Genomic DNA, 14,931 nt, shown 5'->3' with positions numbered 1-14,931 from the left:
TTTGCAGGAAATCGACATAAAGAAGCAGGGTGCCGTATCAAGTTATGCCTTCTGTCAGTACTCGGACATCAGCAGTGTCGTAAAAGCTATGAGGACTATGGACGGGGAACATCTTGGTGCGAATCGCATAAAACTTGGTTTCGGCAAATCCATGCCCACCTCCTGCGTTTGGGTAGATGGGATTGGAGGTATCATCAGAAAAGGATTTATACATAATAATGATTACCTTAATCTCGGTGCATAAACAAGAACGAGAAAAAATATATACAAATATATATGGACGCCTGCTTGCCTGAATATAAAGAAATTTCCATTTTTTTCCAGAGTGTATGTCGGAAAAATATATAAACATGCAGTTTCATCAATTTGGACCAATAACGCAGGTGGCAGTAGACCGGGAACGCGGTCATGCGCTAGTCTTTTTCGAGCAAATTAGCTGCGCCCAAAACGCCGTCAAAGAGATGAGGGGTATCGCGCTTCGTGGACGTCGACTTCAGGTCGATTTTGCATCTAGGGAATGCCAAGAGGCATTTTACGAACATCTGGAACGACAGGGAATTGCCGGCGAAAGACCTTGGGACACGAGGCCTGCTACCGCGGCAGCTTTTGAACCAACGTAAATATTTTGCTCAGAATTATTTTCTCAAGTCTGTTGAAAAATTCGGCCCGAGTATTGGAGAAAAAAATTGACATTCTTGTTACCTTTCGGCGTCTGAAATTGAACTTGCACACTCGACGATAATTTTGAATTAGCCTTTTTTTTCACGTAAACTGTTTCGTTCTTACAGGAGAGAACGCAGCTTCGAGTCAGCAGTGACGGTTCCAAATGCGGGTAGCAGGTTTACCCGTTACGAAACTCCACCTAGAGCACGGACGGCGAGTTACACTCGGACTCCTGGTGGCAGTAGTACGCCAGGAGCGAGTCCTGCCCATCCAACAGCAGTCTCGCGAAGTACACGACGCTACCAAACCGATCCGTATTACGAGGGAGATTACACGGACCCAAACCCCAGGAGGTTTCGAAGCTACGACGAATTCAGCCAAGGCAGTGGCGCCAGTCATGACGATTACGAGGCCAGTTCAATCGGCGACACAAAACTACCCGATGAAGATTGTCCGCCGCCGCGTCGTCATACCGTACAAAGTGTCGTGACAAGTGTCGATCCACCCATACCACCCCCGCCGTTACTCCCTCCCCCGGATATACGGCATCTCCAAAAGGAGCGAGTACACCTTTTGGAACAGCTCGAGGAGTGTCACAGCAGTGGCGACGAGAGTTTCACGCCTAAGAAGCGAATGAAGCTCGACAACGCTGTGATGTGCGAGGACGACGAACCTGAGCTGGCCTGTCTTTTGGTCACTTCTCATTCCGGTAGAAAAGGATTGGACGTGAGAAGGGTCAGCGAGAGCAAAACCCTCGTACACCATGGAACGCGTCGGGGTAGCTGCGAGGGAAGGGGACCGGGACCTTGCAAGCGGCGGAGGGATACCGGGAGACACCACGAGCATCATGACGGTTCGAGACCAGGAACGCCACTCGTGGACGAGAGACCGGAAAATTTGGTTCCCTGTGAACCGCGGACGTATCGAGAAAGAACTCACGATAGACCCATGTCGTTACCTTTGCCAAGGTTTGCTGCCGAACTGATGAACAATAACAATAACAGCAGCAGTCGTGCTTCCACGGTGCCACCCGCAAAGGTGGCTAGTCCTCCCGTACTTCTACCATCAACTAGTCCCAGGGCGCCACCTCAGCCACCAGCGTCTCCACCTCCGAGGTATCTGAGCTCAAGTCCTACGAGTTCGGATAGCGAGACAGCGCCGCAATCCCCTAGTCTGGAAGAGAGAATTCGTTCGCTCGATGAAAAGTACGAGAAATGGTCTGGTTCTAGGGCATTGAGTGCCGCCGGTGGCGACGCGCTCGCCAAACTCGATACCACGTTGGAGAGGTTCAGGTTTCGTCACAAACTACTTGACCTTGAGCTACACGAAGTACAGCCATCTGACATTGTGAAGTCTGTGCTCGCTAAGAGGAGCGTATTCGACGAGGACTCGAAAAGACTAGAGAACTTCAACGAAAAGTATGAACCGAAAGAATTCACTGGTGTTAGTGGTGTTGGTTCAATGATGGGTGGCGGAAGCCTGATCGGAAATGCGGGGAAAGTTGGTCTCCAGTACCCCTTTCCGAGTCATCCGCCTGTTCAACCTACAACCACGGTGACGACCCTTGTTAGCACTACCTCGTCCACGTTAACGGTGTCTCCATCCCAAAAGACTGATTCAAGAACAGCCATTCATAACTGTGTGCATCCCCCAACCCCCACAACCCCAATTACCCCTAGTGTAGCCGTAAAAACAGTAAGCCCCGAACTACCACCAGTTTCGGTGACAGTGGGTGTAACTAGTGTAAGCGCAGTAAACAGTAACAGCAGTGTATCTGTGAGTAGTCTTAGCAGCAACAGTAGTATAAGTAGCGTAGTTATCGCACCTAGCATTGCAGCACCCCGAACTGGAAACTCAAGTTTATGCACGAGTCCGGCGGTTGTTACCTTGGTCACGGCCACGACGACCTGTCAAATTTCCTCGACTGTAAGTAGTCAGGCGGAAACGCCGCGAGCACGATTACGGAAAGACGGTGGAAACTGTCGAGATAGTCGTGACTCCAGAGACAGCAGAGATAGTCGAGACAGTAAGGACAGCCGGGACAGCAGAGATTCCAGGCACAGTAAGAGCAAGGAAACGTCGAGAAGATCTCGTAAAGATGCGGCTAGCGCGGAGAGAAGAAGGGAGAAGGACGAGAAAGAAGATAGATTGCATTCTTCCAGCAATAATGAAACTGAACAACAGGACAACCATGGCAGAGACGTCAAAGAGAACAAAGAAAACAAACATGATCGAAGAGACAGAGATGATAAGGATAGAAGGGAGAGGGAGGAGCGAGAAAAACAACAAGAGAAAAAGGACAAGGAAGACAAAGAAAGCCAAGAGCGTAAAGAACGAGAGGAGAGAGAAAAACGGGAAAGAGAAGAGGAGAGGTGGGAAAAGGAGCGGCAAGAGAGAAGTGACCGGGAAGAAAAAGAGAGGAGAGATAGAGAGAATAAGGAAAAAGAAGAAAGTGAACGGAAAGAAAGGGAGGAAAAAGAATCAAGGGAACGAGAGAGGAAAGAGAGAGAAGAAAAAGAGAGGCGGGAAAAAGAAGAACGAAAAGAGAGGGAAGATAAAGAAAGACGGGATAAGGAGAGATTAGACAAGGAGATGCGGGAACGTGAAGAAAAAGACAGGCAGGAGCGAGAGCGGAAAGAGAATGAACGATTGGAAAAGGATAGACAAGACAAGGAACGCCTTAGAAAGGAGAAAGAAGAACAGGAAAGACGAGAAAAAGAAGAACGAGAACGATTGGAGAAAGATCGGAAGCGAGAACGGGAAGAAAAAGAGCGATTAGAAAAGGAAAGGAGGCGGGATCGAGAGGAAAAAGAAAGACGAGAGCGGGACGAGAAGGAAAGGCTAGAACGAGAGCGACGAAAGGAGAAGGAAGAAAGAGAACGACTTGACAAGGAAAGGCGTGAAAAGGAAGAGAAAGAGAAGATCGATAAGGAAAAGCATGAAAGAGAAAAGCGAAAGGAACGTGAGGAGAGAGAAAGGCGTGAGAAAGAAGATCATGAAAGGCGAGAGAAGGAAAAAATGGACAGAGAAAAACGCCGGGAACGAGAAGATAAAGAAAAACGGGAACGCGAAGATAGAAGGCAGGTAACTGAAAATCATTACATGCCATCGCAATTACAAGCATCTCCGGCTCCCGTTAATACGAAACGGCGCGGATCTTCGCAAGATGTTCCTGAAGATGAGTCCAAACGAATGAGGATATCGGAGCATAGACGAGATAGCAAGGACAGGCCACGACAAAATCGAAAATCCGAAGACAGGAAGCATCGGAACGAGCATAGAATAAATAGAGAAAGCAGAGAAGGTCGTGAAAATCGAGAGCCAACCATACAGCCAGATATGAGAGACATCAGAGATTCGAGAGAAAGTAGAGATAATCGTGAAATCCGGGAGAATCGAGATAATAGAGATAATAGAGAAAATAGAGAAAATAGAGAAAATAGAGAAAATAGAGAAAATAGAGAAAATAAAGATAATAGAGATAATAGAGATAACAGAGATATTAGAGATATTAGAGATAATAGAGATAATAGAGATAATAGAGATAATAGAGATAATAGAGATATCAGAGAAAACAGAGAAAACAGAGACAATAGAGATAGTCAAACACGCGATTCGTCTCATTGTGAATTGCCGAAGGAACAGAACCGTGAGTCTCGCGAAAGTCGTGATGGAAAGGAGAAACAACGTAAGAAGAGTCGTTCTGAACGTACTGAAAAGGAGATCAGGGAGAGGAGTCCTCGTGTCTCACATGAGCCTGATAAAGAATTTTTGAACAGATTAGAACTATCAAGGAGAAGTGAACCAAATGATCAATCAGCTGCTCATCATGGAAGAGACAGCCAATCTATGCTGGCGATGCACAGTGACGTTGACAATGGTATTCTTTCGACACCAGAAATGCAAAGAATGAGACATACTTCTGCTACTGACACAGACAGTGACGAACCAAAGAAACATTCAATATTTGATATAATTGACGATGAACCAGCTTACATCAGTATGTATGACAAAGTGAAGGCACGCTCTACAAAGAACATGCAAAAATTAGAAGAAGAAAAACGGCAGGTACGTCTCAAAGATAAATTCTCACAATTAAAACAGAGTCGAGCAAGGCGCGAGGAAAAGAAACAAAGTACGTCTTGGGACGGTGACTCCGCGAGTAGTAAAGCTATGACTGAAGATGATGGCACCTCGGAATCAGATTCAGCTCGGGCAAAATCATTGTCAAGAAAGGGGTCACGATCTCGTATTCACTCGGATACCAGTGAGGAAGAGGAATCCTTGACCAAAGTACATAAAGTTAAAACGGAACCCTTTTCCGAAAGTGACGTAGACCTCGGTTTTGCTGATACTGAGGAAAAGCATAATCCGCTCAAATCTTCGGTTCTTCTCAATAGCAATACTATCAAAGATGAGCCGAGAACGTCGGATGAAGAAGAAAGAGTTCCTGTATCATTTCACATGAATCATCCGGTTAATAATCATGAGAGAGAATCACGGAAAAAATCACATAAGAAGAAACAAAAACGCCAGAAAAATTCTATATCTAGTGAAGAAGGGTCAAAAATGGACGCATCTGAGAATATTAATCACAAAAGTAAATCAAACCCTGCAACAACTGACATTATCATTAAGACGGAGCCCACAGTTGAAAACTCTGAAGACAGAATGCATGCTGACAAGAAACAACGTAATAAAAAAGAAAAGCGTAGAGAACGCAATGGTGAAGACAAAGCTAAGGCTAGACGAAAAAGACTCAATAGGCAAGAGGCTAGAGATACACAAAGAATGGAAGATATATTCGGCCCTCTATCGGAGGAGGATGATCTTCCCAATCGGTTTTTCAACAGGCTCAATAATCTTCCAGTTCAAAATACGTATGGTTCCGACAGTGATGGTATACACAGCCCAATTTTAGAAGTAGAACGAGAAAAAAGAAAAAAAGAGAAGAAACGACGGCACCAAACAGAAGATGAAAACAGCGTTGATCTGGCTGAAGCAGGAAGAGAAATTGAAGCTAAACTACTAGGTCTGCCGAGTTCTCCGAAACCATCTGTTGGAGAACACCATGATCACGATGTATTTAGATTCACAGATGACAATGATAGTATTGAACCATCTACTCCAAATACAGTTCTAGAAAAAGTTAAAGAAAAGAAAAAGAAACGGAAGAAGTCCAAAGAAGAGCGTGGTCGAAAGGAATATCATCACCATCATCATCACGATAAAACTGGAAACTTGCCACACCTTGGTGCAGATCCAAGCCCACCACGAGCCAGTAGTCCATTGATAGCAAAAATGGTATCACCAACTTCGTCAGCATCTAGGGAAACACTCTTGAGCCCTATACCTAAAGTCTCGTCAAGCGTACCTGCCATCAAACCTCCAACCCCATTGCCTGCACATATAAACAAACTGGAAAAGAAGAAAGACAAATTGATCCCAGGTTTTGGTACTGATATCGATGAGACAATCCATGAAAATGCAGTCAAAAGTATATCTGAGCCTGAAGAAAGAGAGAATGGAAAACAATCGTGTGGCAGAGATGACTCTGAGACTGTGGTTCCATCACCACCACCGCCGCAAGTTGAGGACAAGCCTCGTGTGGTTATTTCACAAGAAGAAACTGAAGACGCAGTGGCTGCTTTGCTTGAAGAAACATTTGGCGGTTCGACGGAAGATTTCTCGTACGAAGGTGAAGAAGAAACTGAAGCTGATAATACTAACGAACCAGCCACAGATGCCCCCCAGGAAGATGTCGAAGAGATGCAACAAGCTGTTGAGAGTTTGAATGCGTCGACCGAAGCAGAAACGGACTTGAAACCAGATACACCTCAAAGTGAACATGACTTGCAAATCGATACAGATACAGAGGAAGATCTTAGTTACGAATCATTTGATCTATCACAGCCACCAAAGACTCCTGATATACCCTCATTTTATAAATCTCCTGCAAAAACGGAACTCGCAGAAAAACCAATTGACAATCATTTGAACACACCTCCTGCCAAGGCCTCAAGCCCCTCAGCATGTGTTTTACCACACTCATGGAACTTGAGTGATCATAAACTTCGGATTGTAAAGCCTGCGGTTGAAGCAGAGCCTGCCAAAGAAGCTCCACTTCGGACATCGACACCTCCTTCTCAATACAAACCACCATTGCTCAGTCCAACGAGTCTTCCGATGTTACCTGACACGTTGAGATTACCATCTAACAGTCCTCGGCCCTTCGCAACTCAGTCTTCTCATCAAAGACTGCCAATGTCACCTCAATCTCAATTAGGTCCATTACGACAATCTTGTCCAAGGACACAGAATTCTGCAACACCTGGAACAGTAAGAACACCTGGTCTTACGCCTCTACCACCGTTGGTACCTTCGAGGATTCCTCCGCTGGTGCCAGCTCAGCATTCTCCAAGAGTCCCACAGCAGATATCTCTCAATGGTCAATGGTGTCGTCCTTCAATGCCATACATACAAAATGTAAACAAGACATCACCACCTCCGCCCCCGCCTCCGCTACCACCACCACCATTGCCTCCACCACCAGCGAGATTGCCCGTCAGTGTGCCAATTGCAGCTCACCGACCGGATACGCCTGCTCAGCAAATATACTCAACAGCTGCTAGCCAACAACCAGTTATACAACATACACCTGGTGCGAGAGCCTTGGTACCGAGTCACCCTTGTGGCGGATTACCTCCACTTACTTTGAATATACCACCTCGACCTTATATGCCAATTCCATCTCTTGCATCAAGTTCAATCAAAAATCCACGAGATGCTGAGTCTATGAATAAATCCGTCATTGAGACTCTGTTACCAGTTAATCCGAATGCACCTCAACGTATGGTGGAGCCGAAATTATCGCCAGCTGTTATACCAGAACCTCCAAGTAAAGCCTCTACGTCGCCAAAAGTTCCATCACCCAATCAGCCACCAACATATATACCAGAAACAGCGAAAATTGAGATTAATGCTAGTACTTCTAGTCCCGGGTTTGGAAAAACTATTGGCACTGAAGACTGTTTACTCTCGCCCAAGCAGCATAAACCAACTGTAATCACGGACAACACTATGCTATCGCCAAGACAGAAGCAGGAACCACCAACCATGCAATTACTGACAACTCATATACCACGAACATCTACACCGAGTCCAGTTATTGTCGCTCATAGTCAGCAACATATCTCTCCTAAATCTATGCTCAACATAGGACAACCAATAGTCTCTGTAAACCAGTCTCTGGCAAAAACCGTTGTACCAGTAATTTCGCAAGCACCTCCAAAATCTCAAACGTCTACTGCGACACCAAAGTGTGGATTAGTAATGACTCAATCAACTATCCAGCAGCAGACTGTGAATAATCAAAGACCACCTATTTCTCAAGGGCTATTGCATACTAAACCTCATATGCCGATTGTTTCGAGTTCTCAGCAAACTGTTGTAACACAGGTGACGACATCAATCATATCATCAGATACCATGACGGCGCCGACATCGCCAAAACAGCCAACAGTTTTTACCTCAAGCCAGCGACAAGCTAGTTCCGAAGTTCAGGGAGCACAGTTTGGTCAGAATACGCATGCCGTACAACCCATGCAACTTACGCCACCTATACAACCTGCGCAGCCATTACAAATCAAAGAGGAGGATACAACTTGTGACCTCCAGAAACCAAACCCCATAGAAACTGGAAAATTCTTCGAACAAATGTCAAATGAACTTGACTTGAAGCTGAAACAAGCGATACAAGAATTAGGCAACTTGTCATCACAAATAAAAAAGGCCAACTTGACCAATTGCATATCCGAAAATAAAGATATTGTGGTACCGAAGATTGAACCCAAACTCTTGGAAAAATCTGAAATCAAAGAGGAAATAAAGGAAGAAGTCGTCATAAAAGAAGAAAAAGTAGATGATATGGAATTAGAAGATGAATCGGTAGACCCACTGAGAGAACCGAGCAGTGATCCGTTAGCTCTGGATCCAACGAAAGAAGATCCAACCGATAGTAAGGAAGATAGCGACTATTGGTCTGCTAAGGAAGTTAACATTGAAAGTGTGATTAAAAAAGTTGATGCTTTATGTGATGGAGAAGCGAATGATGCAGAAGAAGAGACACAGCACAGTCAAGAATTGAATAGCGATTCTCATGACACAATCAAGAATGAAACTGATTGGTTCGATTCTGAGCAGGCTGAAATTGAAGAGAAAAAAGACATGGCACATGACGAACAAGACGAAGGTGTAGAAACTTGTGAAACAGAATTGACAAAAGGAAGACGACTTAGATCTAAGGTTCGTCGGGGAGGCAGTGGCCGTGGGGGTGTTACCACAAGACGTGGAGGTAGGACTTCAACTAATGTACCTCAACGACGTGGTGGTAAATCATCCAGAGGAGGTAAGCATCATACTGAGAAGAAATTACCAGCAGATGTTTATGAATTCCACGATGACAGTGAGGAAGACAATGCTGGTCGCCCACGTTTAATACTTACTATTAAATCACCAGGACCTAATTCTACAGGACCTAATGCACAACCTGCAACACCGGTTGCTGCTGTCAAAGAAGTACCGCCTGAGGAATTTATTTCACCTGCAGCAAATACGCGCAAGTCAAGACGGCTGGCTGAGAAAGATGGTAGTCGCAGTACAGTGGATGATGTTATTGACGAAGTTATCCGTGGCTCTGCTGTAAACAGATCTATTATTGCAGGTGTTCATGCAACTAGACGTAGTACTAGACACAACAATGTTCCACGAGGTGCTCAACAATTACAACCACAGCCAACCCCAACCGAGTCCCGTAAATCACCTAGAGCAACTCGTAAGGCTACTACTCGCAGAGCTTCGGAAAATAATGATGATAGCAGCGAAGAAAAGAGTAAGGAAGTGCAAACATTCCAGGACATCCCGATCAAACAGGAGACTCCCGTCAACGAAGAAAGTTCAAAAACTGTTACAGTACCAAGGGAAGTATCGTTGCAGAATCCAAAATCTACTTCACTGGAACCAATGACACTAATTGATCCAGTGACGGGAGTGCTAACTCCAATGCGGGAATCTGAAGAAGGGCAATACATACCAGTGTCAACTGCAGCTGGAATTGCGCAAAACGCTCGGGCTACATCAGAATCACAAGTTGCCGTCGTTGTGAGCTCTTCGAGTACACAGCAGGAGGCTAAGTCTCACACTATTTCGTCGAATCCAGCCCCAGCAACAGTGAAATTGAAACCCGAAGTTAATTTACCACCTGCCATTGCAGAACCACCAACTTGTCAGCCGCAATCGCAACCACATGTGCAGACGAAGCCTCAACCAACTGTAATAGCTACACCACAATCTCCTGTTGTGCAAACACCAATATCAGTGGCAAAACCTAAGGCAGCTGCGTCACCCAGCATCGTTGTGAGTCAGGCACCGACTACAACTGCGAGTCAGGTGAAAACACCTACCAGCCTTAAAGCTCACGTTTTGAACGCTAGCAAGCATGTGAATTCAATTCCGCAACCGATTATCAGTAAACCAGCAGTGCCCAACCTTTCTAGCCAAACTATTGTTCAAAACATTGTAAAGCAACCTGCACAAGCGGTACCAGGCCTACATTTACAAATACCTGGCGGAAAAATTCCTTCTGCAAGTCTTAGTCCACGTTTGAAGGTGCCTCAAAGTAATGGAGCTAATATAAAACAAGGACAGCCAATGTCCCCTGTGTTGAACTGCACCGCTCCACCTAATCCCAAACAACATTTGTTACAAGCGGTTAAACAGCATTCTCCGACTATCGTTAACCTGCCGCAAAAGTTGCCACTTAGTGTGCGTCCTAGTAATGTTGTAACGGTCACCACGCAAAGAGTTCATCAACCTCCGGCACAACCTGCTACTTTAAAATCAATCGGAGGACAACAACATCCGTTAAATCCAAAAGCACATTTGCTCCAAGTGGTGGGTCCTCCAATAATGACTGGGTCAGTAGCCAGTCCTCCGACACAGCCCCATCTCATTAGTTTGCAGCCAGTTGTAACTGGTGCAAGCTCTTCAAGATCCGCAATACCAAAATCTCAGGTAATATGTTCGTTTCATAGCAGACTCATACACAATTTTAACATTGTTTTTAATAATTATGATTTAATTATTTCAGATTTCTGTAGCAATGGAACCACCAAAAGTGGAAGTATCCATAGGTGGCTGTATAATGGTCCCAACAGCAAGCTCACAAGGTCGCGGAGTACCAATCCCAAACTACGAAGCCTCATTGGTAAATATTTTATTGACTCACCAGCGATGTAGTAGCATAGGCATGACACACTAACAATCAAAATCGAAATTTCAACGATTGTGGAAACAAAGGATTTCAGGTCGTTCATTGTTGCGAATCGGTTCTATAAGTATTGATCACAAAAGAATCGAGGCAATAAGTTAGTCATTGTTGAACAATTAAATATTGTTTTTACAGATTAGAACAAATCTTGAATGTTGAGAATGGTCAGGCTATTTCTATGATTGGATAAAGGTTGCATATGTGACGATGTACAATAATTCATGAAGATTCATTTGTAGAAGTCACCATACGGTTCATTATTGATTGTCATGGTTTGATACTGTATTTAATTTTATTGATTATGAGTATCGGACATAACTCCTCTTCAGTACATTTCACAAAATTAATATAAAAAAATGAATTTTTAGTTTTCAACATGTTGGCATGAATGTAACAACATAAATGTTTTACGAAGTAGTATTAAGATCTTAATAATGTCTACTAACTACGAACAGCCTGAGAAATGAAATTAATAATGCTTGGTTTCGGTAGCATGGCGCGGGTACCACTCCGTCCCCAGGGAGTCAGTATGGGCTAGGCCCACTTCGTCGCTCCCAGAGCCCCCCATTGCCCCCACCTGCCCATCATCATGCTAATACTCCTCAGGTACTTAACTCCCTGCTTTTGCAAAATTCAATTAATAATATTGCATGATTATAAGACATATTGACACTCAAAGTGACTATTGAATTGGATGAAATAAATTTTTTTACAACATGATTATCGAATCATTTGAAATACTTAAATTAGCTTTGATTTATTTACACAATCCATGTTGAATTCGCTTAATACCGAAGAATCTCCTCCAATTTGTGTGCAGAATTTTATAATCAAATCTTATGTAATTTTAGGGTGAAGTCGTCAACCACTACGGAGGAATACCTCGCGGTGATCTCCAAGCTCACTATATGCACCCACAAGTGCTGCAATATCAATATCTCCGTGCCCAACAAGAAGCACTAACAACTCCCCGCATTGCTGCGTATCATGGACCAGGAACCAGATCGCCTCACCTACCACTGGATCCGAAACTTGAGGCAGGCGGAGAAGAGAGCCACAGTCCACCTTTAGAATTGAGACGAGCAACAAGGACTCCTCAAGATCGAGCAACAGACAGTCCTCAAGTGGCTCAGGTCTACATGATGCACAATACGGCTCGTCTGCCTCCACAATATAGTGTTAGCAATGCATCGATGGGTGCTGTAGGCACAGGTGCAAGAGCCGCATACTATGAACCACCACCTGCGCATATAAGATCGCCATACCCATTAGCAGCGAGTGAAGCTCCGACGGACAGAGCCATCACTCCAGAACGCCCCAGGAGATTGCAGGTTTCTACGCCACCTCATGCATCTCAAGTTCCACCACCTGCTGATTCGTTATTGATGTTACTTCAACGGTACCCTGTCATGTGGCAAGGACTGCTTGCACTTAAGAACGATCAAGCGGCTGTACAAATGCATTTTGTCTTTGGAAATCCCAACGTAGCCAGAGACAGTTTACCATGTAATAGCGACGGATCTACGCCCCCACTCAGAATCGCTCAGAGAATGAGATTGGAGCAAACACAGGTGGATGGAGTTGCTCGGAAAATGCAGGTATGTTGTTGAGGATATTCGGATATTATACTTTTTTGATAATACTGTGAAAAAAGGGTCAAGAGAATTGCAATATATGGTATAAAGTCATGTCACTGGCCATTCCTTAGAGCTTGTTATGTAATGTCAGATGCGTGTCATCTGTTTACAACAGTTATTCATATATTCAAAATTAGTTATAAATAATTTGAATGTAATCAGCTTTAACAGCTGCTTTGAATTTGTAAATTAAATAATAGAAAATGATGGAGCTAATCTAGTAAAGTACTTTCTACCATAGTTTATCATTGTGCCACAGATGGAGCTTAATGTTTTTATGGAGTTTCATACAAATTAGTATAAATTGTAACTTGCAAATTTGGTCCAGTATATTATCAAACAATTATTGAATGGTGTCATTTTCTTTTAGACTGACAATGAACACTGTATGTTGTTGGCACTTCCATGTGGGCGAGACCATATGGACGTTCTTCAGCAGAGTAAAAATCTTCAAACCGGATTTATCACCTACCTTCAACAGAAACAAGCTGCAGGAATTGTTAACATAGCTGCACCAGGCTCACAACAGGTTAATATACGTTTTTCACTGATGATTAAGTAATCCAAATTGAACAATAGGTACTTGATATTATTTTAAGTTAAAGAAGGTGTCATAATCATTCTAAAGGTAACTCAATTTTGTGGCTTGGAAATTTTTTCTAACATCGCTTTTATTACTTTGCAGGCTGCCTATGTGGTGCATATATTCCCATCATGCGATTTCGCTAATGATAGCCTAGCTCGCATCGCACCAGACTTGTTATCCCGAGTTGCGGAAATTGCCCACCTACTGATCGTTATTGCAACAGTTTGAGACTGGTTGGCTGGTTGGCTTTAGCTGCAACTACTTCTTTCCTTGGTCGGATGTTTCGACGATGGCATGAAGCCTTGGAACATCCTGTAATACCTATTGGGTCATATGGACATTGGATGAAAATGATTCAGTCGCACCCTTGACAATCAGATGCAGAACTGGCCAAGTGTCGGATCTACGTAAGATTGTAGGCTTAGAGGGGGAGGGGGTTAAAGAAGAGGCTAGCACGGTTTTGAAACTGTGCGTACCTCCCCTTTGGCATTGTGGACTAAAGCTCTAAACGGCTCGTTTGCTAGTTACTGACAGTTTGTGGGGGCGACCGACGTCACTCTTGGTCTCCCCGACAAGTGAGTTAGGCGCTCCTCTTCCCTCTACAGAGTCTTCTACCGCTCTGATGTAAACACTTACTATACTCACTTCTCCAGACAAAGTTATATACCCCTAACTATATGGATAGTACACAGCTAACTAATAAAATAATCTACCTATACACAAGCTACTTTGTAAGCTTAGACATAAGCATTGTAAATTAAGTGAGCCAGCGAGGGCATAACTACTGTGATTTTAATTATTTAACGATATTTGCATAAAATATAAAGGCCCTTCTTGGTCCGCAATATGTGATGTGTTTTTGTATAATATTGCTCTATATAAATACCTATGTATTATACTATAATGATAATGATGATGATAATTGCTGCTGTTGCTGCTGTTGCTGCTGCTACTGCTGCTACTGTCGAAGTAGAAGAAAAAAACTAAGTTAGATTTAAAGAGAAAAGTAAGATCTACCTATGTAGAATTATCCCTAGTGTATGATATTCCCCCAACATGATGTAACATATTATTATGCTTAGCGTTATGTACATTATAAAAATTTGTAATATTAATTATTATTATTATTATTAAAATTATTAAAATTTATTATTATTATTATAAATATATACAATTAATATACGGGCTAGTTAGATTGTACCATCCCGCAAACTAAGGGGCTAAAAGAATATCATACCACTGTTGAGTATGATTGATCTCATTCATCATTGACGCTGCCCCATGTGCACCCTTTCCCACATCTACCACCCTGCAATGCTCAAGTGTGAACTCATCAAGTGTTGCGTCATAGACTCTTTAGGATTTGTGTCCAAGATGATAATGCGCTTACATATGTATAGACCATAACTTACATTATGTTATATTACACAAGGCCCTAAAAATAAAACTACAATAAGTAACTATCTATTTACTATACTACGCTGCTGTGCATAGAGCGTACGTCGTTAGGGTTAAAAAAAAATGTAAAAATTAGAGGGGTGGACGGGAAACATGATTACAGATTAATTAAAAGAGTATGCAAAAAAATTTAAGTATCTTTATATCGTTTGTTACTTCCAAATTTAAATCAGTGGCAATAGAGAATAGTCATGTACACAACATTACTTTCTTCTTACGATTTGATGGCAGAAATTTCTAACATACACTCGTTTTTTAGT

General features: G+C 43.3%; 1 protein-coding gene across 12 annotated transcripts in view; it reads left to right on the top strand.

Moving 5' to 3' along the window:
* Nucleotides 1-14,674, top strand: part of LOC124222020 (protein split ends) — a 93,296-nt gene extending 78,622 nt beyond the window's left edge. For 7 of the 12 annotated variants that reach the window (XM_069136214.1, XM_069136231.1, XM_069136230.1 and 4 more), the window contains 8 exons: nt 8-188; nt 325-616; nt 789-10,734; nt 10,811-10,927; nt 11,483-11,596; nt 11,842-12,588; nt 12,998-13,156; nt 13,313-14,674. In XM_069136214.1, coding sequence (XP_068992315.1) covers nt 8-188; nt 325-616; nt 789-10,734; nt 10,811-10,927; nt 11,483-11,596; nt 11,842-12,588; nt 12,998-13,156; nt 13,313-13,441 — 11,685 coding nt within the window. In that variant the 3' untranslated portion in view covers nt 13,442-14,674. The remainder of the gene's footprint in view (nt 1-7; nt 189-324; nt 617-788; nt 10,735-10,810; nt 10,928-11,482; nt 11,597-11,841; nt 12,589-12,997; nt 13,157-13,312) is intronic. The other 5 variants (XM_069136219.1, XM_069136215.1, XM_069136212.1 and 2 more) reach the window with 5 other exon arrangements.
* The last annotated feature ends 257 nt before the right edge of the window (nt 14,675-14,931 follow it).

This window comes from Neodiprion pinetum, chromosome 1 (genome assembly GCF_021155775.2).
Source record: "Neodiprion pinetum isolate iyNeoPine1 chromosome 1, iyNeoPine1.2, whole genome shotgun sequence".
NCBI classification, from domain to species: Eukaryota; Metazoa; Arthropoda; class Insecta; order Hymenoptera; family Diprionidae; genus Neodiprion; species Neodiprion pinetum.
Note: the sequence above shows the minus strand (reverse complement) of the source record. Positions and strands in the feature narration are given on the sequence as shown.